We start from the raw sequence: 20,793 nt of genomic DNA on the forward strand, positions 1-20,793 counted from the left end.
GAAGACTCTGGGTTGAAATCCCAGTTTTTAGGCCAGGTGAGGTCAGTGGTTGTACAACCACTGGCTGACCATAAGCATAATATTTACAGGATCAACGTTTGTGTGTGAGAGAGGTCATCTAATCAGCAAACTAGTTTCCATTAAAATCATGTGTCCTTTTCAAAGGCTCTTGTGTAATGCCCATTTTTAAAACAGGAATTGAGCACAACTTTCAGTCCTTCCATATCCAACACAGAAACCAGCCAGTGGCATTTGTTGCTTGAGTTTGACCCCAATCCTGCTGGGAGGGTGAGTGGTCAGTAGGGCCATCATAGGTCTGCTTTTTTGACACGATCCCAAAGAACAAGAGAGTCCCTGCACATCGTGGTGTGAGCAGGATAATAATTCTCAACATGTAGCTTTCACTTTGGTTGGAGCGTGATATATCAATAGGGCTGATGCAGATCTTGGTACCTACGAGTTGCTGGACAGATAACACATCTGATCTCCAGTGATATTCTGAGTGCTTGTGTTGTTAACAGGGAACTTCCTCTGCAAAAAGGAGATATTGTTTACATTTACAAGCAGATTGACCAGAACTGGTATGAAGGTGAACACCATGGCAGAGTTGGCATCTTCCCACGATCATACATAGAGGTACCTGGAAATGTTCTCTTTTCTCACTCCCTTTCTCCAGTGACCACTTCATGAACTTTCTGCATGTGACTCACTTGATTTTGTTTGTTCATTCTAGCTCCTTCCACCAGCTGAGAAAGCTCAGCCCAAAAAGCCATCACCATTGCAAGTATTGGAATATGGAGATGCTATTGCTAAGTTCAACTTCAATGGGGATACCCAAGTGGAAATGTCCTTCAGAAAGGTGGGACTTCTGTTGTGCTGTTGAATTGAACCCAGACAAAAGTTTTTTTAATGCTAGTAACTTGAAATTTCCAAATGAAAGCTACAATAAGATTAAGTCTTCAGTGGTCTGATCCTCCACAGTGGAGATGCATACTGTCATATAAAAATGGTGATTTGACAAGAAGAAAGCTGTTTTCCCTGTCCTTCACGCTACAAGCTAAGTTATTCAGCACAGGCAGGCAAGGTTCTGTGGTGCTGAAGTGGCTGCCTAGATTTGACTGCAGTCAGAGAATAGGAACAGGTTGTGTAACGGCGGTTCAGAGCAGTCAGGCATATTTACAGAGAAATGCTATTTAATCTCTCAACCAACTCTAGTTTTTTTGATGATCAAATTAGATCTTACCAGCCTTCTTTTCATTATATGTGAAGGTGGTACTTGTAGTTTATATTAAGGGTCTGGAAGTCACTTCATTTGTAAGCAAAATATGAGAGAGCATAGAGACACCTAGTTTAAACTGCAGACCAGCTCATACTCCCTGTACACCTCATACCCCTAAAGGTCTCACAGTCATTCCGTTTTTTTACCTGGCTTTAATACATACGGTCTTTGAAAACATGAGGTAAGTGTAACTGAGTCTGCAGGCAGCATGAAAGAACACCAGAAGATCTGCACCTCCTTCTTCTGTGAACTGAAAAGTATCATTCCCACCCAGAGGTTAGTGTAAGAACCGCATAATTCAGGAATTAGAGAGGCTCAGAGCCATAAATTATTTTAAACCAGCTGCAGCAAGTTTAAAAACGTAATCTGCTTTGGAATGATCATATGTTAATATGTTGAAGTCAGAACTACATTGCCATTCTTTCAATAGGGTGAAAGGATCACATTGATTCGACGAGTGGATGAGAATTGGTATGAAGGAAGAATCTCTGGCACCAATCGTCAAGGCATCTTCCCTGTCACTTACGTGGAAGTACTCAAACGGCCAGTGGTCAAAAATGCCATTGATTATCCAGACCCACCTATGTCCCTCTCTCCTAACCGCAGCATGACAGCTTCACCACAGGTATTTGGACTGGCTGCAGGTAGTTACTGCACCTTGTGGAACAGAGGGATATTGCCGTTGTTGTGCAGGAAACAATAGGTGGATAAAGATCTAGCTAACACTAGTAATCTGTGCATTAAAGCCCTTGTGTTCCCTGCAGTATGCTGAAACTGCAGGAAAAGGTGATGTTTCATTTACCAGAAAGGTTAATGAGTGGGTAATTTGGGGATTTGGAGGCTCAGCTTTTCTTCTCTGATCTGTAGGTTGAATTCAAGCCAGGGTGAAAGGGCTGTGGTTAATAGCCATCCGAATAAGTTTCAGTGCCAAAGATGGAATGACTTGGTGATCCAACCCCTCCTGAGTGGATGTTTGCAGACCTCCACTGTGATGAGTGGATTTTTTATTATGATTATTAAAAGGACATTATCATGGACTGTTACGTTCCATAGGAGCCGTTACTGTTGATCCCAGTCAGCTTGAATCATGCCATACCTTTACTCCAAAATGTTCCAGGTCAGGACCAAGGTTTTAGGAGACAGGGTCACGAGGGTGTCCTGTAGTATTTGCAACTGTTGCTAAATGAGCTCAGGTTTAGAGAGTGGACCTCTCTGGGATCTCTCATGGATTCGCTATAAACCATACTACAGTTCAAACTAGAAATCAAAAGGGGAGCAGATAACTGCATGGGGAATGTGGGAATCCCAGAATGTTTACCATGGAAAATGTGTCGGGGAGGCACTGAGTCTCTAAATCCCTTTGTTTTGCTCTCATTCTGCAAATACTCATGCTTTTGAAGGTCAGCATACATGTCGAGGATGTGGCTGTGAGGTTCTGGTGCATCCCTTCTCTCACTCCGGGGACTGAAGTAAGGTCATTCTGAGGTTGAGACTGCAAGGAATGAAAGTGGAGAATTGGGATCAGGAGGAGGGGATGTACAGTACAGGACAGATGGGAAAGACAGCCGTGACTCAAGCCTGGAGTCTGTCTGGATCGTCCCTAAAAGGAGTGGTTTTATTCTTGACTACTGTGTAAAGAGGAGAGGCTTTTTGCTTCTTTGGGGTTCCCTGTGAAAGTGGTCCCAGATGCATTTTTCTGTTTGAGCTTGGCAGAAGGTAAGAAGTATAAGGTCTTCCACAAGGCATTTTGTGTCTGGAATACTGGCAAAGACTGGGGAAGTGTATTTGCAGCACAGATGAGGACTGGACTCCGTGGTTGGGGTAGCTGTGGACAGCACATTCTCTGACAGGGTGCACCTGTCTGTGGAAAACTTATGCACATGCTTAGTCACAGATCTGCTCCTCTCCATGCTCGCTCACTTTCCTTTTACTTTTGCTCAGTTGTTTCGAATTTTCCTTTCTTATTTTTGTTCATTTCTTTCTTTTTCTCTTCTGCTTTTGTCTCCTTCAAGTCTCCCAGCTCTGAGCTGCTCCATACACCAACTCCTCCGCCTTTGCCTTTCGCACGCCGCGCCTTATCTCCAGAGGTGCAGGCGGTCACATCCGAGTGGATTGCTCTGACCGTGGGAGTGTCTCCTAGCACCACTCCTGCCATAACTCCTCCATTGCCTCCTCCGCCTGAAGCCTCCCTCCCTCACACTGACTCTCTTGCGCCTTCTGCTGCAGCCAGCCCTTCCCCCTCGGTCAGCCTCCACCACTCTCATCTCTCGGGCTCCTCGACTCCCAGGTCCATTAAATCCCCATTGCCCTCTTATTCATCCAGGCCTCAGTCCTCCGCTCGCAGTTCCTATCAGGCCACTCCGCAGAGCGAAGAAAAGTTTGTTGGCTCCCCGTCTCCCAGCGTGAGCTACTCTAACTCCCCTCGCTGGGAAGGTGGGAGCCCTGAAAGCGTCCTCGCAGAGCAGCGTGGCACCCCTGGCAGCCAAGCCTGGCTCCAGAAGACCAGAGAGGGCAGCAGTAACCCCGAGCAGGGTTCCTATGCTGGTCCCAAGATCTCTGTTGAGCGCTGCCTGAAACCGTCCCAGCTAGACATGCGTGTGAGCCCAGAAAAGAGACCTCTGAGTTGCTCTGAGGACAACCAGTTGTGTCAGGAGCTAATGGCTATTGTGCAGGGAGGTAAAGCAGAGAAAAGAGGCATGAGGAAAGGTGATCTGGGAAAGTTTCAAAGCGGGGAAAAGAAGGTACTTTTCCTGCATGTGTGTGCGCTGCTCTGAATCCCTGATTTTACTGGTGTGTTGGGGTTTGTGCTGCTCTGCTGGCCACATAGAGCCAGTGGCTGCCACGTGTCCTTTTGGTAACTGTAAGACCTTCATCCAGGATTTACCAGTGGCATTCACTGGACAGCAGGTCAAAAACTTTTAGAACAGGCCTCAGGAGTAGTGTAGTGAGAATTATTCTAGAATAGATAATAGCACAGGACTGACTCAATTGGTCGTGTCTAACAAGGTGACTGTCCCAGGCAGTGGCTATTATCAGATGTGTCATATCACAGAATCACAGAATGGTTTGGGTTGGAAGGGACCTTAAACATCATCTAGTTCCAGCCCCCCTGCCATGGCAGGGACACCTCCCACTAAATCAGGTTGCTCAAAGCCCCATCCAACCTGGGTTGGATGAAAGTGTCACACAGGCCTCATGACCCTGTAATTCACCACATAGAATGCAGGCAATTATTTGATATTCAAAGATTTTCCAGTGTGCAATGGACCATCTTTGGTAATGGGATTTATTTCTTCCCCCTAAATGCAAGCACTTCTTATAAATGTCAGCCTGGCTTGTGGAATCACAAAAACTATTCCTTGCTGTGGAAGTACAGGATGGTTGATCCTGGAGTCTGTGGATTAGTGAGCTTTAGTTTTGGATGTGCAAGACTAAGTCAGGGAGGCTTGTTTCTTATCTGTGCTTTGAGTGGGATTTATTAACTTTGCGTATCCAAAATGCTGTGATGTGGTCCAGCCCCAAATGCGAATTAGACCAAGTGTTATTTTCCCCCAAGAGTATTTAGGTGTGTTACAAGAAGGAACACAGGGGAACCCTCTAGTGGTTTCTACATCTTCTGCCCACAGTCTTGGTATAGATCTGCTTTACTTTGCAGCCCTAAGTTGGCTTGGTGTCCATTGTGGGCTACAGCCAGCCAAAATACGTTACAGCATCCCCATGCTACCTTGTACAGGAGTGGGAGTTTGGAGAGCTCAAAATCATAGTGTTATAAGTAGCTTCTTGAATGCAATGTGATAGCCTCCTTGGCATGCCCTATCTAGCCAATGTTAAATAATGAAGGACTGTGGTTTCCAAGATGACACATTTCACACTGGGAAATCTTAGGACGAATTGCTTGATTTCTGCTTGAATCATAACCAGAAGCATATTGAAAGCTGTGTAAAAACTATGCTGTTTACCATCTGGATGTATTTTTAGCAGCATTTTCTACAGGCATAACTTGCATGTTTAAAACAGAATGAGGTGGTGAGTTCAGACAAACCAACTAGGTAACTGCACCTGCCCTTGCATGGAGTTCAGTTTGCTGTGTGTGCATCAAATTTTACTGCATAGCAAATGCTCTTATCACTAGGAGTGATTGTGATAAGAGTGCGTGTGCCAAGCTGACCAACTTTTCTTTTCTTCAAAAGACTGCAGACTCAAAAGCATTCTCTTCATCTGCTCCTCTCTCTTCTTCTGCCCTCTCTTCCTCTACTGTCACAACACAGCCACCTCCCAGACTTACACGCAGAGTCAATAAGCCACAGGTAATCATCTTTGCTGATTACTCTTCCATTACTTAGAGTTGTTTCCATGCCACGACATTGTTTTGTCATATGCTTGTTTATCCATTCACTGATTCGACAGATATTTATCCTGCCATTTAAGTAAGCATTTTCATTTAAAAAATAGAAATAAAATAAAATATAATAATTTAAAACAATTTCCAGGCTGTGCAGAAGGACAGGTATGGGCAAAATCTTCAGCTGGTGCAAACCCACATAGCTTTGCAAGTCAATGGTTTTCTGCCAGTTTGCACCAGCTGACGATCTAATTTTCTGTTCCTTCAAAAGATTAACTCAGGACCTTTCAGTTCTTCAGCTGCTAATAGGTTCTGACCTTGCATTCCTACTGCTTGATTTCATTGCAAGGCAGTATCGGAGCTTTGTTAGCAGGAACAATATAATGTAAGGTACTTTGGTTCAGCTTTTGTTTAACCACATGAGATCAGGATTCAGAGTTTGAGTGCCTCAGAGCTGGGATAAGGCATGCTCAGGTTGGTATCAGCTGGGCTGGGGACCTGTCCCAGCCCTCTCAGGTAGGATACCTGTAGTTCAGAGGTTCTCAGCTCAGCTGCTGAGAGCTATAGTCATCTTTAAAGAGGGGCACAGCAGCGTCTGTGCACCGTAACCAGCTCGGCCTCAGCACTGTGTGGTGGCTCTTCCCGGCTCCAGCAATGAGCAATGCGCTCCGCTCCTGGTGACTCGTCAGTCCTTCCATGCAGCTCCCACACGATGGCGATGTTTGAAACAAAATGCTCAGAATCAGCAAAAAATGGACTGAGGTTGGAGCAGTGGGTTTGGGGGCAGCACTCGTGGCTTGATCAGTGAATCAAGCAGTTGCTCACACAGAATGAGTGTGGGAAAGAGTTGCCAATGATACTCATTTTCGTGACTGCTTTCTGAGAGAGAGATCCAGTTTTAACCCTGAAGTTCCCGTGTCCTTTACTCACCTCATTTCCCATGCTGGCTAGCATACACTTCTATTTTGGGTGTTACACCTGGATGTAACAGGACTCTGTGGCCTTTTTTTTTTCTTGGAGTTGAAGTCAAGCCAAAATTTATGTTATGTGCCTTGACAATCGGCCCATTGTCAGTATCAAGTTAAAATTGTTTGACAGTCAGTAATCTTGGCCTCCTTTCCAGCTCTGAGCCTACAGCTATTTAGGGAGCAGGAGTGGGATTTATATGTGCAAATGACTTTCCCGTCACCTGCATGGCCCATACAGAGGCTGATACCTTCAGCAGAACTGCTGCTAATCCCCTGGGAGCCTTCTCAAAAATCTGTTGTCTTTTCATTGATTTTAATCAAATGTGAAGAGCATTTAGTAGACATGGGAGCGAGCCATTGCAGACATTGGGAAGGCAGGCTTGTGCCCTCATGAGCAGCTGGATGAGGGTCCTGGCTTTGCCCTGGCAGTGTGAGGAGTCTTGGTCTGGGGACAGCCGGCTCCTTTCTGCTTGTGCAGAGGCATACAGGGAGGTGAGTAATTTCACTCACTTCATGCTGGCAAAAAGGAGAGGAGTGGGCAGAACAGGCCTGCTCAGACATCAGCACAGGCCAGCTATGCTGTGTTCATTACTTAGCACTGCCTCCAAGGTAAGCTTTTACCCCCACCCAGTGGTTTGCTGCTGCTGCACTGGTCCAGCACCACAAGGCTGGTTATCCAAGGCACAGCTGCACGTCCTGCAGCAGGCACTGGTACCTCATACCCACAGGAGATTCATTTTTCTGCTGTAGACACAGCCTTTAGCTCCTGCTCTTGGGGCCAAGAAGTACTTGCATTAACTCTGACAGCCTTTAGGTCAGGCTGCTGTACACTGCAGCCTTTTCAGCGTCCTTTGTGAGAGCTCTTGGGCCAGCTTTCCCCTCACTCCCACCAGAGCTGGGGTTTGACATGCACAGCAGTTTTCCTGAGCAGTCCTCCCTGCTCATGGTTCTCTGTCCACTTGCAGGAGCATCGCTGCTGCTGTGTGCCCGTCTCTGAAGGATGCCAATTTGTCTGCCTCCGTCTGTCTGTCTTGTCAGTCTGTTCTGCTTAGCTTTCTCTTTGGTCATGTGGTCCTTTTAACTCCCACCAGAAAAGGATTGGAAGACAACACATACACAAGAGCTGCAACAGGCAGACACACTGATGACACGGGATTCCGCTAGGAGCGTGGTGAAAGTACTGTTGAGTAGCCCCAGGATCTTTCTTCCTAACAGTAAACACCGGCCTCGGGACTTTTCTAAGCTCTTAACATGGAACATCCTTCTGGTATTCCCACAAACCTGTGGTGCTCCTTAGATCCATTCTCAGACTCCATATGAGGTGGAAACAGTAGCCAGCTGTGCTTCAGAACTGGCTGTATGGCATATTTGTGTAGTCTGGAGACAGAGGCACTTACACATCTGCTTAGTCTTAACAAAGCACTTAGTGTGACTGAGAGGGTAGCACTTGGGTTGTCCTGATGGTTCGCGAATGCTTTGTCACTTGTAGGGCCCTCAGTTTAACTGCAGCAGCTGCAGGACTGGCTCAGGTTTTGTTTGTTTGTTTTGGGGGGGAACCTCTGTGTTTTGTGCTTCCAAGGTGCCAGGAAAGGGAATGTGGCCAAGTTACTGATGTTTGTAGGCTGTGCCTGCGGATATTACAGGTATAAGCCGGTACTATGGAGCATTCAGAAGTAGTGCTAATTTTTTAGCTCTTAAATAACTAATTTAACTCAGAGTTATTAATGCTTTTTAGAGAAAAGCTGGCCAGGGAGGTCACAAATAATCAATGAGAAATAGACCGTGTGGTCTTAGGGAGCTCATGGAGCAATTCCAGCTGTTAATGTATTAGTAAGGAGCAAGGAAGCGCTTTCTTGAATTAAAAAAAATCGTTCTTACAGCTGCCTCTCACCTCGGACTGGAAATTGGTTTTCCCAGCTACTTTACCACCTGGGTGAGGTCTGATCTCATCAAATTTGATGCATTATATTCAGTAGCTCTGCACAACATTAATTTTAAACTTCTAATTATTCTGTTAACCTTTCAGGGCTGATGATAGACAGGCAGAAACGACTTCCAGAAATTCTGTCATTATTTCTGGCTCCACAGTAAATTCTTTGAAGACAAATTCCACTGCAATTATCCCATCCAAATTACATTTTATTTTCTCTCTATAGAAATATGCATGGTAATAGGACATTGTGTCTTAGGGCAGTGATCCCAGATCCCAGCCCCAGGCAGCACAGCTGATTAAGGGGGTGTTGTTGTGGGGTTGGGTTGGCTCGGAGTGGGTCACAGTCCTTGAGAAGAGACAGCTCTCTTTGGAACCATGCCAAAGAGTATTAGAGGTCTGAGATGTGGTTCAGAGGAGCTTTGAGAAGGGGAAGTAGGCAGGGATGAGCTCATCACCACACACTTATCCAAACTCCTTGAGCATGCTTGCGCTGAAGGTGTCACAAAACATCTTTATCCTCTGCTTCTGCTCAGTGCCAGGATGCCATGAGAAAGCAAGCCTTTCCCTAAGACTGTGGTGCAGCCACATCTTTGAGAGCACAGGATGACTGAAGGGCGCTGTTGAAGTAAAGAGGAGGAGGGAAAGCATACATTTGAGGCATTTGGAGTTTGGGTTGAGTATTACATTGAATGATCACAGAGGAAGGCAATGTTCTGTATCTTATCTGATCCGGTTTGCTAATCAGTACTGCACGGATTGTTAGAACTGCACTAGTTCAGGCATCCCATTTACTAGAGCACACGCACAGCATTCCCCTTGCTTTCAGTAGGTGTTCGAATATACAAAAGCGTGCAAAACTAGGCTCTGGATATCTGTGTGACTTTCTCAGCGACAGTCCCCTTCCCCATAAAACCTCCACCCCCTTAAAGCCTAGTTTTCCTTGCTGTGCCCTAGGATGTGTGAGCTCCTGTGCAGAGGTGTGGCTGGAGAGGAAGACAGAGTCATAGGTGGTGGTGTTTGGAGCTGAGTTTTCAGTCAAAAACCTGGAGCTCTGCCTTGTTTGGGGAATTAACAGAGCACTTCGCATCCTTGTGTGGTACAAGCCAGAGTGATATTGATGATGGAGCTACGCTGCATTGTGCCTTTTGAGGACCTGAGCTGGTCTTTTTTTTTTCTTTTTTTTTTTTTAAGAAGCAAGCAAGTTCTCTCCTGTGTCAAAGTCACGGAGGATTTTTCTAAAACCAGCAGCAGATTCCTCTCAGCGAGTTTGATGCACTCAAGCACGTGCTTCTGTCCTTGTTTTTCACCCCTACAGGAATGCAACATGATGCTGTGTATCATTTCTGGTTGTAGCTGTGTCCACAATCTTCCAGCTCATTCTCTGAGTCCCTGCTCTAATCTTCTGTTCCACTGTCACCTTCCTCTTTGCAGCATCCTGTGTGCTGCATTACTGTAGCCCTAATGTCTTGTTTAAATGAAAGACCTTGTTTTCCAAAAAGAGTGGTGTTGGGGTGGGGAGGGGAGGAGTTGTTCATTTTCTTTTGTTGTCTGCACACCATTTATTTATTTATTTTGAATTCTGACCAGTATGACATCTGCTAAAATGTCTTCCTTATCATTTGCTTGGTGATCACACAGCCTTCCCACCATTCATTGAGAGCTGGACCAGATCTCACAGAGTCTGAAAAGAGCTATGTGGTAAGGCCACTGTTTAAATCAGATGTGTAGTCCTAGCCTCTCTTCACCCAGGCAGAAACATCTCAATAGAGTATAAAATGCCAGCACCATTTTTAGCTGCAAAGTAGGTACATTTTTATCTATTTACGTTGTTTTGTTTGCAACAGAAGCAGGGAATTTAGCACTTAGAAAAACTGACATAGTCAACAAGAAGTTGGGCTAATTGTGCTGCCAGTCCCTGGATATAAGCTAAATGAAGCCAAATGCATGAATGAAGCAGCCCACCTTACGGTCTTGAACTGACTTCATAGCATTTTTAATGATGCCACTGCAGAACTAATTGCAACCTCTTATGCTACTGCTTTTTAAAATATATGTATATGTATTTGTTACAAATCTTTAAACTAAATGCCAAATTCTTCTGTATCTTGCCTGTTTTTCCATGCTTACACCTGGATCCCTTCTGCACTCCACTACCTGGATGTTTACCTGGATCTACAACTTTTTTCTTTTTTTTTTTTTTTTAACTGGACTTGTGTGCTGCATCTGGAATGTCCCATCTCTTCCTGTCTATATTTTCCCCTCCCTCCCCCCTGTTGACTGTTCTTTGGGTGTTCTTGGATGTCAATGCTGCCTACCACGCAGGAAGCTGTTTGCAATGAGATCATAAACATTGCAGAAAAGTCTGTTCATTACTGCAGTACTATTTCTCAGCCTCTTGACTCTCGCCACAAGGTGACCTCTAATGACTATAAACCATCTCTCATCATTTCTCAGCAACCTCAAGCACAGCAGCAAGGAGCCAGCCCTGACAGAAGTCATACACCACGAGACATGTAAGTCCTTTTGGCTCCTGTCTCTTCCAGGAGCCTTGTCTCTCACTGGTAGTGAAGATGGGGTGGTGTGAAAGCTTCAGCGTCTCAGGGGTTACAGGGAAAGTGACAGCTTTTCTTTGAAGAACAAAAATAGCCACATGATCATAGTGAGAATTCTAAAACTGGGACCTTTGTGTCTGTATACCACCTGAAGCAATGACCTCATGATCCAAGACTGGGTCGCCTTTGGGCTCTTGATTCATGCTGCTTACAGAGGCTCTCTCACTGCCTTTGTATCTGAAGCTTGAGGTGAATTAGCATCCACTAGCTACACCTGGCTCATATGGCATGAATAATTATGTTCACCCCTTTTCTTAGCTTCTTACAGCACATTGAGCAGTCCCAACACCAGTCATCTCATGCGTTGTTGGGTAGGTCCAGAGAAGAGTAGTTGGTTTAATGATCTGAGAGACCGAGGCTGAGATCTTCAGTGCTCTCTGTAGGGTTTAAACCTGAAGCTGCCATTAATCTCGATGGTGTGTTTCAGCATTGGTTTTGAGAACAGTAACCTGCACTGTGCACTGGTGACTGAAGTTCACTGACAATTGGCTCCTAAAATGAGTCTTTACTTCCCCCAGCTTCTTCATGCAGAATTGAAAGTCTCACATCAGCTTTATTTTCACTCCCCACAGCCAGGGGACCCAAGCATCCACCAAATTTGCCCAGAAATTTCTTAACAAAAGGGTGTCAGGAAAATCCAACAGCTAACATGTACTATTTTTCTGATTTCAGAGTTAGCTACCAAGCCCTCTACAGCTACACTCCTCAGAATGATGATGAGCTGGAACTGAGGGATGGTGATATTGTCGATGTCATGGAGAAATGTGATGATGGCTGGTTTGTGGGTGAGTGTGACACTTGCCAGGCAGCAGGGCTCTTTGAGATGCAGATGAGTGATTTCACAGAGCATCTAGAAGATGCTTTCATCTGAAGGATCAAAACAGGATGAAAAAAGATCAACTCAACTTTTTCAGTGATTTCTCATCTTTTTACGCCAAGAACATTAAAATTAGGCTGCAGGGTGATGGAACTTTATTTTCCTTGCTAGCTGTCTAGATTTTCCTTTTTTTGCTTTCAGTTTCTCCATTTCCCTTTTCCTCCCGATCCTCCTTGCTCACACAGATAGCAGAGCAGCAGAGGGAACCAAGGAAATCTGGATTTCTGGATCTTTTCCAAAGCTGAGGGAGCTATGACAAGTTACAGAAAGTGGCAAGTAGGGGACAGAGGGAACGCTTGTATGGGAGTTGCAGTCCCTGGAAACCCAGCCTCATTTGTAGATGTATATTTAGCAAAATCTAGCCCTGTATCTTCAAATAGTCTAACTCTGGACAGTGCTATCCATCTCAGCAGTGCAAATCTAGGCTCATCCTTGGTTGTTGAGGAAGATTATCTCATCTGAACTGGTAGGAGTTTGGCTCCTAGACTATAGGCCCAGAAGCTTTCACCAGCATCTTATCCATTGTTAAAAGGAAAGACCAAAGATGATTATTAGCAGAACTAGTTCTGATCTCTTCTATACCAAAAGGCTCTTTGGCCCAGACTCCTATTTATTTTTAGAAAGCAATGCCTGGAAGCAGAAAGGGCGGCCATTTCAATGTTGTTAAACCCCTAAGTCTTCCTTGCATGGCTCTGTCTTACTCTGGCTTCCGTGTGTTTTATTTTGCTACAGGTACGTCCAGGAGAACAAGGCAATTCGGCACCTTCCCAGGCAACTACGTGAAGCTTCTGTACCTGTAAAGTAACAGCGATCCCACAGTGACAAAGATGGGGTTGTTTTCCAGATGATGTTTTTAATCAGCAATGAAAGAGACAATTTATGAATGTAATAGACAGGAGACAAAGTGTTAGGAGGATGTGGTTATGTGGTACAGTATTGAGTTGAATGTGCAGCCCTGCTTCCACTGATTCAGGGTATGATTTGTTTGCTGAAGAAGAGACAGTTTCTAGTTTACAGTGCTGCCTTTGTGTATTCTTCTCCCCTCCCCAGCAAGAGTTCTGGTGATAATCTTAATTTGTATGGAGTACTTTACCTCTGAGAAGGCTTCAGGGAAGCAAATGGTATAGGTTTTGTTTGTGTGTTGAGAAATGATAGTGCTTTTGGAAAGTACGCAGCCTGCAGCTGCTCCCTTTCACTGGCAAGGTTCAGGAAGGGCAGGCTTTCTGCCTTGCTGGAGACTTACTCTGCTCTGCCTTCCATTTCCACAGAAAACCTTTCCTTCATGTCATGCACCTTAAGAACCAGCACAGGCAGAGGATAGTTGGTATGGTTTAACTGCGGAGTTCTGTGTGGAAAAGGAGTTTGGGACTGGTAGTTTAAACCAGAGAGGTCAGCCAAAACATACTGCAAATGCGCAAAAAGCCCAAACCCCTTCATATACGTAACATATTACCTACTTCTGCAGGGTTTTTTCTTTTGTGCAGGGTGTGTGTGTGCGAGTGTATTGTGTGCATCAAAACAAACTGAGTCATCTTTTCTAAAGAGAAATCAACCTGGTTTTGAAATTTATCTGCACAAAGACTAGAACCAATAAACAAAACGTCAGTGAGAGCAAATCCTGCTTCTGAGTCCTATGGCTGGTCACTTTCTCAGCTTCTCCTGTCCTGTTGGTAGCCCTAGAGGATTTGAAGCATGCTCTTTGGGATGAAGACTTTGCTTTTTTCCTGGCATTAAATCTTAGAGGCGTTGATAAATCTGATCAATGTGTCATTGAGGGTGCCTTTCTTTGGGGGTGGGAGGGAGGTGGTTGACAATGTTGATGCTAGATCTCCGATAAACACAAGCATTTTGGCCGCCTCTTAGTCAGACAAAAAAAGTCTAATCCATTTGGAAAGCTGTGTTTCCAACAGTTATTACCAGTTATAGAGATTTGTATTTCCTTGAGAAAAAAAACATGGCTTGCCTGTGTGCTTGCCTGTAAACCCACTAAGGATACTCTTTTGATAGACATTTTGTTATTAAGAAAAAGCATAAACAAAAAACCAGTTCTCTCAGACTCTGCTTCCTACAGTTACCATACAAATAGCAAAGGGTTAGATTGCTATTTTGTCATAAGCCGTATTTAATAATATAAAATGCCTATTTTTATGCTGATGCTTTTATACAGATTTATTAAGAGTAACTACAACTAACTGTTAGCACGACTTGCAATATGTTTTGATAAATTAGCCATGCTCCTGGGTATAAAATCAAGTAGGCTTGTCTTCCGCCTAGGTCAGCGGAAGAGAAGACTCGGTGTCTCAGAAGTTTGACTGTAAATATGTATATTTAACTTTGTACAGACAATGTACTTACCTTGTATAGAAAAATAATTTAAACACATTGAGTGAAGGGAGGAAAGAAAGGCAGTTGTGAAAGGTTGGGATTTTTTCCACTTTTATTTAAATGATGGAATTCCGTGTGTGTTCACATAGAGTTTTAGCACAAAATATCCACTATGAAGAGGTTTCAAATATGACACAAAGTACCACTGTTTTGTTTTTTTTTTTTCTACAGGAGATATCATTAATCCTGCATCTTATTTATGGGTTTGTTTTTCTGCTTTGGGTTTGTCCTCCAGTTATTTGCAGCAATATTTAGGCCTGTTGTTAAGATTGGATAACACCAAATGAACCTATCCAGCAAATTAACACGATGATACTGACTGTATATAACCTACTCATGTAAAGGTTTATTTCTGTTCTTGCTCTTGCCATTTTAAGTTGCGCACACACACGCGCGCACACACACACACCCCACAACTTATTTTTGTGTTGATTTTTGTTTCTTATTGCAGTGGATTACTATTTGATGATTAATAAATGGAAGTATTGAATTACTACTGTGTTTCTTGTACAGATTATTAAATAAAGCCTATTCCTGCTGTTCCTGTAGCAATGCACTTTTGTACCAATGCCCCCCTGTGGCTGTGGCCATACTGAGCAGTAGATGTTTGCCATGGGTCTTCCCTAGCATCCTGCACCTCCAGATCCTGCTTTTCTTAATGATTAAGAAAATAAGGTCTAGAAATGCTGATGGGAAGGCTGCGTCCTTAACATGCATCTGCCACCTGAGGCAGGCTCTTGCTCCAGGGTCCTGTGCCTGGTCACCAATGTCCTGGCTAGGTGTGCTGCTTTGATACTTTTCTGTGCCACTTGTAGAGCATCTTGTGATTTCATCCTTCCTAAAAGGTGCTTCTAAACCTCACCTTTGGCTTTGTACCTGAGCAGTCCTGTCAGACCCTGCTCCTCGGTGTCAGCAGCACTGCAGGCAGGGGCTTGGGGCAGCAAGCCTTGGGCAGCAGGCCCACTCGGCTGGCTACTCTTCTGTGCCTGAGCCTTACCCCCTGCACTCATAGTAGCTCCAGCTAGATCAGCCCATTAATTATGCGTACAGCTCATAGGAAATCTTTTTAATTTAATTCAAGTGCTGGAGGTTGTGGCTTCACTGCTGAATGAACTGAGTCATTAAATGAATGACGAATTGAATCACTCACACTGTGCTGGATCCCTGCTGGAGGTGGTGCACGTACGTACATTTGTACGTGATGTTGCACGTGATGTGGTGGGCGGCAGTAAGCTGAGGGCAATAACTGACGTGTGAGGGGGGGAATGCTCGTGATCACTCTCTCCTGGATATTAATCCTAGCAAGTGCCTCAGCCTCACTTACTGACCTGTATGAAGAATTCCTCCTTTTGTTGGTGATGCCACCTGTAAGGGTACCGGGAAAAAAATAAAAGCAACATTCTGCCTGAAGCAGAGACTAATCAGAGCTAAACGAGTGAAAATGTAATCCTCTTGCTAGGCTCCACTCGCACTCACCAGCTCCTAGAGGCTTGTCCCTCCGTTTGGGAAACCACGAAACTCATGCCCCCCGCCACCATTAGGTTTCAGAGTTAACACCGCAGCTCCCCGAGGAGGAACAAGCCCCGTTTGCCCCAGAGGTGCCGCACCGGGGCACTCTTGCCTGCGGCTGGGTCGTGCCGCGGGGTTTAGCTCCGGCACCAGCAGCTCCGCACCGCGGCAGCCCCAGGGGCTCCGGCAGCGGCCGCCGCTCCGCCTCCGGGGCCGGCCACGGCTCAGCCCTTCTCCTCCTGCCCGGGGCCGCGGGGCCGGGAGCCCGGGGCGGGCCGGGGCGGGCCGGGGGCGGGCCGTGCTGAGCCGTGCCGTGCCGAGCCGATCCGGGCCGTGCCGTGCCGTGCCGGTGGTGCCGGGCTGTGCGGCGAGGTGCACATGGGGACGCTCCGCATCGTGCTGCAGGGCCCCGGGCCCTGGGGTTTCCGCCTGGTGGGCGGCCGGGACTTCGAGCAGCCCCTCACCATCTCTCGGGTAGGGCTCGGCGGGGCCGGGGCGGGCGGGGCGGGGGGCAGGGGCTGCCCGGGACCCCTGGCAGCTGGCACGGCTCGGCTCGGCTCGGCTCGGCACGGCACGGAGCGGCAGCGGGTCCGGGGGAGACGAGCCGGGGCTGACAGGTGGCTGCCGGTGCCGAGATGGGGATCGTCACACAGCCATGTGTGTATGGGGGTCTTTTCCTTTTCTCCCGCATTCTTCTATATATATATTTTTGGACGTTTTGGGAGAAACCCGCGGCAGCCGGTGCCCGTGCCGGTGAGCTGCCCCGCTGCGGGACCGGCTGCTTTGACTTGCCTTGTATAGCTACAGGAGGATCCTTTGTTTACAGGAGCCGCATTAACCTCTGTAAGTGCCTCTCCCTGCTTCTGTTGCAAGTCCTTCTTACCCCCACTTAAGGAAAAATTAGGAAACGACGGTTAAAGTTTCACATCCAAACGGTTTTAGAGGTGTAACTTAACTTGCCCATCTGCTCCAGCCAGCAAAACTTCAGGGCTCCTTGTGGCTGCCCCGCTCCCACCTGCACCCCAATGTCACCGCCTGCGGGTGCTCGTGTCCTGTGGTGCTCCTGGCAAAGAGCTGGGCCCTGCCCCAAGCTGCTTGCCACACACCCATGAAAAGTGGGGCCGAGTGTGCCCGTCTTTTCTTGTGAGGGGACAACGCACCCCAAGCCACCCATCACTTCACATGGGGTGTGCTGCTCAGCATCCCGTCAGGGCTGCCCACAGGTTTCCCTCCAATGTCATGGAAATGTCAAGTACATCCCACTTCCCATGGCCCTTCCTTACCTGCGGCCTTTTGGATTTGAAGGCAGTGCAGAACTGGGACCAGGCCACTGCAGTCTGTGAATCCGTCTGAGGGAAACGGGGTGTTAAAACTTGTGATTTTTCTAAATGCCTCCTTCCTTGGGGTCTCCTGCTGCTGGTCCTGCTGCCGGGCTGCGGGATGGCAGAGCTGGCGAGCGCTGTAAGACCCACAGCAGGGGGGCCGTTATTAGTTTTCCCTCTGTTCTCCTTCAATTGCAGTCATAACGCCACATTCTTGTAAAGCATTTGTTTTGGACATGAAAGTAGCTTTAGCGTAGGGGAAGTGATATTTAGTACATTGTTATGGTAATTGCTGCCATTTCCTTCCAGTGAGAGACTCTCAGGCAGCACTATGTCTGAAGTCCCACCTCACTGCTCCTACCTCTTCTCCATGGCTGTCTTTGCCAGCGCTCATGGTCGCATACCAAGGGATGTAGATCAGCAAAGCGGCAAAAATAACTGCCTCGTGAGAAATTGGTTGTGACCCTGGAGACTGAAATGTAATAAAATAGCCTTTCTGGTTTTGGTGACGAAAACGCTGACAATTGGCAGCTCCTCTGACATTGTTAATTCACCCTCCAAGCCTTCAAACCATTAATCTTTCCTGTGGTTCACTCTGAAGGCTGCCGGGTTTCTCCCCTTGGCTTAGTGACAAAGCTCTCAGCGAGCTCCCCTTTTCACCACATAAAAAAGGGTTGTGAGGGCCTCGGTCCCACCAAGGTGCGAGGTGGGGGGGCAAGCCGAGGTGAACAGGAGGGAGGGGAGCGTGATGAGAGCATCGCCCCGGAGCAGAGAGGGTGCGGCCATCCCTCCCCAGCAGTGCTATGTTTGCTCTGTGCTGCAGCATGTAAGTGGTGGGGGCTGTGGCGCAGGCATGCCCAGAGGGACACGTCCATCCAGCCGCGGGCTTGAGCTGGGTGTCTCACACCTCTCTTTGAAGCAAGGTGCCTACATTCGGCCTGTGTTGCCTGTCAGGCGCTCAGATTTGGCCTCTGAAGACCCTCAGGGTGAGCTGTTCAGCTGGTCTTGGTATTTATGGCCCTCACCACCATTGGACCTCAGCGCCTTACCGCTGGCTTTTATCTTTGCAACCTGTGACTGCCACAAGTGGGGCTTATCTGGGTCCTGCTGGTGGGAGGCAGCACTGTTTGAGATGTAAACGTGAATTGTTGGAGCCTGGAGCCTCAACCTCAGGGCCAAGCAGGGTGAGGAGCAGCAGTACCATGAGCTTGGGAGCCGACAGAGCAGCCAGGCCGTGAGCTCCCAGCTGGCAGTGGCTGTACGGCACCTATGTCCTGTTGTGTTTTACAAGAGTGGCAGATAAAAGATTTTGGTATTTCCAGAGCTGCTCTTGTCTTTAATTGCTTCCCTACCTCCCTTTCCACTTGAACTGCGTGTTCGGCACTGCCTCAGGCTCAAATACTTCAGGAGCATCTTCTGGTGCAAATACTCCTGGTTCCTAGGTCACGTTGGACCAGTCTGCCCAGTGAGAGCCAAGCGTGGGGATTTCCCAAGCGCTCCATGTGTGACTTTCTTGTGGATCTCCCATTTCTTTCAGAGGGATGCTTCGCAGGTGTTCCTGGCTTACGTTTCTTTTAAAAAACTGTAGGGTTATGGTGGACATTTTATTTCAGTCTTTGCTCAGAACAAGCATTGTGTTGGTCAGTGTAATGAACCCGAGACCAAAACCTGCAGGATTCCCTTGCGGGAGTAGGAAAGACCATTGTCTTTATCACCCTTTGGGTGATACCGGCAGTGAGCCCACGGGGCAGAGCTTTTCCCAGGTCCTGCCTGTGCTGTGGACTGACGTGTTACAAGATGGTGGTGATGGTGGGGCTGCCCTGTGCACGGGGTAGTTCCCAGTTAAATTCCTGTGAGACCAGCGGGGCTGGCGGAGGAAGCAAGCAGCTGCATAGGGAGACAGCTGATAAAGCTGCACAGATAACAGACCCCATCCCCCTCTGTCCTTCAGGTAATACGAGCTCTTTCCTGTTAGTTTGCATTTCATGTTGATAAATACTGGATTTCTGTTTGCACTTAAATATACACATGGAACTGTCCCGTAAGCCCTGCTTTTGAGCTGAATTTATGTTTTGTGCTAGTGGTGTGTTGATCTTTTATGGCTGACGCAAAATACAGGTAAAAGGGAGTTTTGATTTACACTTTGTCAGGCCAAGAATCCCCAGCCCCACTGAGGAGTGATGTCTGCCGTAATCTGTGGCGCTGGCCAAAGACAGAGCACCTCAGTATCCCCATTTTGGTATGAAACTGAGCATTTTCCCATTGAAAGAGTAGTTTAAAGACAACCCAGTTCTGCAGATATATTAAAGACCTGAATGCCCAATATTATGCCTGTTGCTGATTTCAACCACAGTGACAGGAATTCATCCATGTTTGGTCTGATATTTCATCTACTCATGGTGTTTGAACAGCTCTGGATTTATAGCATGTATAGAATTGGAAGATAATCAGATGTTGGTTCCTTACACCCAGAGACGTGACTCAGTGCTAAAACCAGGCCCAATGGCCTGAAGTCAGACGCCGAAATAAGTGCCCAGGGTGCGAAGCCGTCGGGTTTGGTTTGGCACTGTCACACACACACAAGAGGAGCGGCGCCAGCCCAAAACCTGCGTGAGGGGGCGTGACGGCTTACCTCATGGTATTGTGTGTGTGTGTGTGTGTGACAGGCAGTGACTCGCGAGATACCCGGGGCTTCTAGGCTGCCAGGCAGGAGGAGGCATGGCTGGCTGGGTGCGGTTTTCAGGGGTGTGGGAAGGGATGTGAAGCAGAACCACAGCAAAATGCGGACTGGCATGGTACATGGGGGTGATCTGCCCAGCGCATGCCTGAGAATTTGCTGTGCATGCCAGGGGAGAGCTGTCCCCCTGTGCCCTTCTCAGGCCGCATCATGTCTGACAGGCTTGCCCTGGGCGGAGGTGGCCCTGGTGGCTTTGGCGCGGGTACTGCAGATGCAGCTTTCGGTCACCCCTCTGCACACCACTCACCTGGCAACCTGGGCAGGAGCAGCCATGCCATGCTCAGCCCCACGGCACTGCCTGCGCAGCTCACAGTGCTGGGAACACCCCTGTCTCCTGTGCAGCATCCAGCGCTCTCAAGGGCAGCCAGGCGCCAAGTCACTACCTGCCAAACCGAGCACCAAAACTTCCCTGCTCACCTCCCTGCAGCTGCTGGGAGCTGATGGCTGCCAGCTCCCCCAGCCGTTTCCATTTTCATTTACATTTAGCATGGAAATGGATATCTGTCTGTTCCCAACCTGTTCTCCTTCCCCACGGGACTGCTGAGTGCCCCACACCACGGCAGGGATGCTCGCCCCCTTGGGCCCTGGGGCACCCCTGGGCAGGGATTGTAAAATGCTTTGGGTTTTAAGGGTGCTACGTCAAAATAACTGTAGCAAATGGATTTTTATTTTATTTTCAGTATAAACAGGGAAGGATTTTTTTTTTCAGTGTAAACACGGAAATTGAGAGAGGCCTAAACTGCATAAACAATTGATGCAGTTCTGGACCATGACACAGTATCTTAGATGGTTGCTGATTATACCACATGTTGTTTTATTTAGAGGATGA

General features: G+C 47.2%; 2 protein-coding genes across 38 annotated transcripts in view; both read left to right on the forward strand.

Moving 5' to 3' along the window:
- The window catches only part of SORBS1 (sorbin and SH3 domain containing 1), a 120,917-nt gene extending 105,973 nt beyond the window's left edge, over nucleotides 1–14,944 (forward strand). For 27 of the 36 annotated variants that reach the window (XM_080598151.1, XM_080598123.1, XM_080598150.1 and 24 more), the window contains 6 exons: nucleotides 522–636; nucleotides 734–859; nucleotides 1,710–1,904; nucleotides 10,845–11,035; nucleotides 11,807–11,919; nucleotides 12,744–14,944. In XM_080598151.1, the coding sequence (XP_080454277.1) occupies nucleotides 522–636; nucleotides 734–859; nucleotides 1,710–1,904; nucleotides 10,845–11,035; nucleotides 11,807–11,919; nucleotides 12,744–12,811 (808 nt within the window). In that variant the 3' untranslated portion in view covers nucleotides 12,812–14,944. Of the gene's footprint in view, nucleotides 1–521; nucleotides 637–733; nucleotides 860–1,709; nucleotides 1,905–3,291; nucleotides 4,021–5,469; nucleotides 5,587–10,160; nucleotides 10,221–10,844; nucleotides 11,036–11,806; nucleotides 11,920–12,743 lie in introns of all 36 variants that reach the window. The other 9 variants (XM_080598149.1, XM_080598142.1, XM_080598145.1 and 6 more) reach the window with 3 other exon arrangements.
- Nucleotides 14,945–16,173: 1,229 nt separating this feature from the next.
- Nucleotides 16,174–20,793, forward strand: part of PDLIM1 (PDZ and LIM domain 1) — a 40,275-nt gene continuing 35,655 nt past the window's right edge. Inside the window, exon 1 of one of the 2 annotated variants that reach the window (XM_080598181.1) lies at nucleotides 16,174–16,379. In XM_080598181.1, the coding sequence (XP_080454307.1) occupies nucleotides 16,284–16,379 (96 nt within the window). In that variant the 5' untranslated portion in view covers nucleotides 16,174–16,283. The remainder of the gene's footprint in view (nucleotides 16,380–20,793) is intronic. The other variant, XM_080598180.1, reaches the window with a different exon arrangement.

This window comes from Anser brachyrhynchus, assembly GCF_964034855.1.
Source record: "Anser brachyrhynchus genome assembly, chromosome: 6".
Lineage (NCBI taxonomy): Eukaryota > Metazoa > Chordata > Aves > Anseriformes > Anatidae > Anser > Anser brachyrhynchus.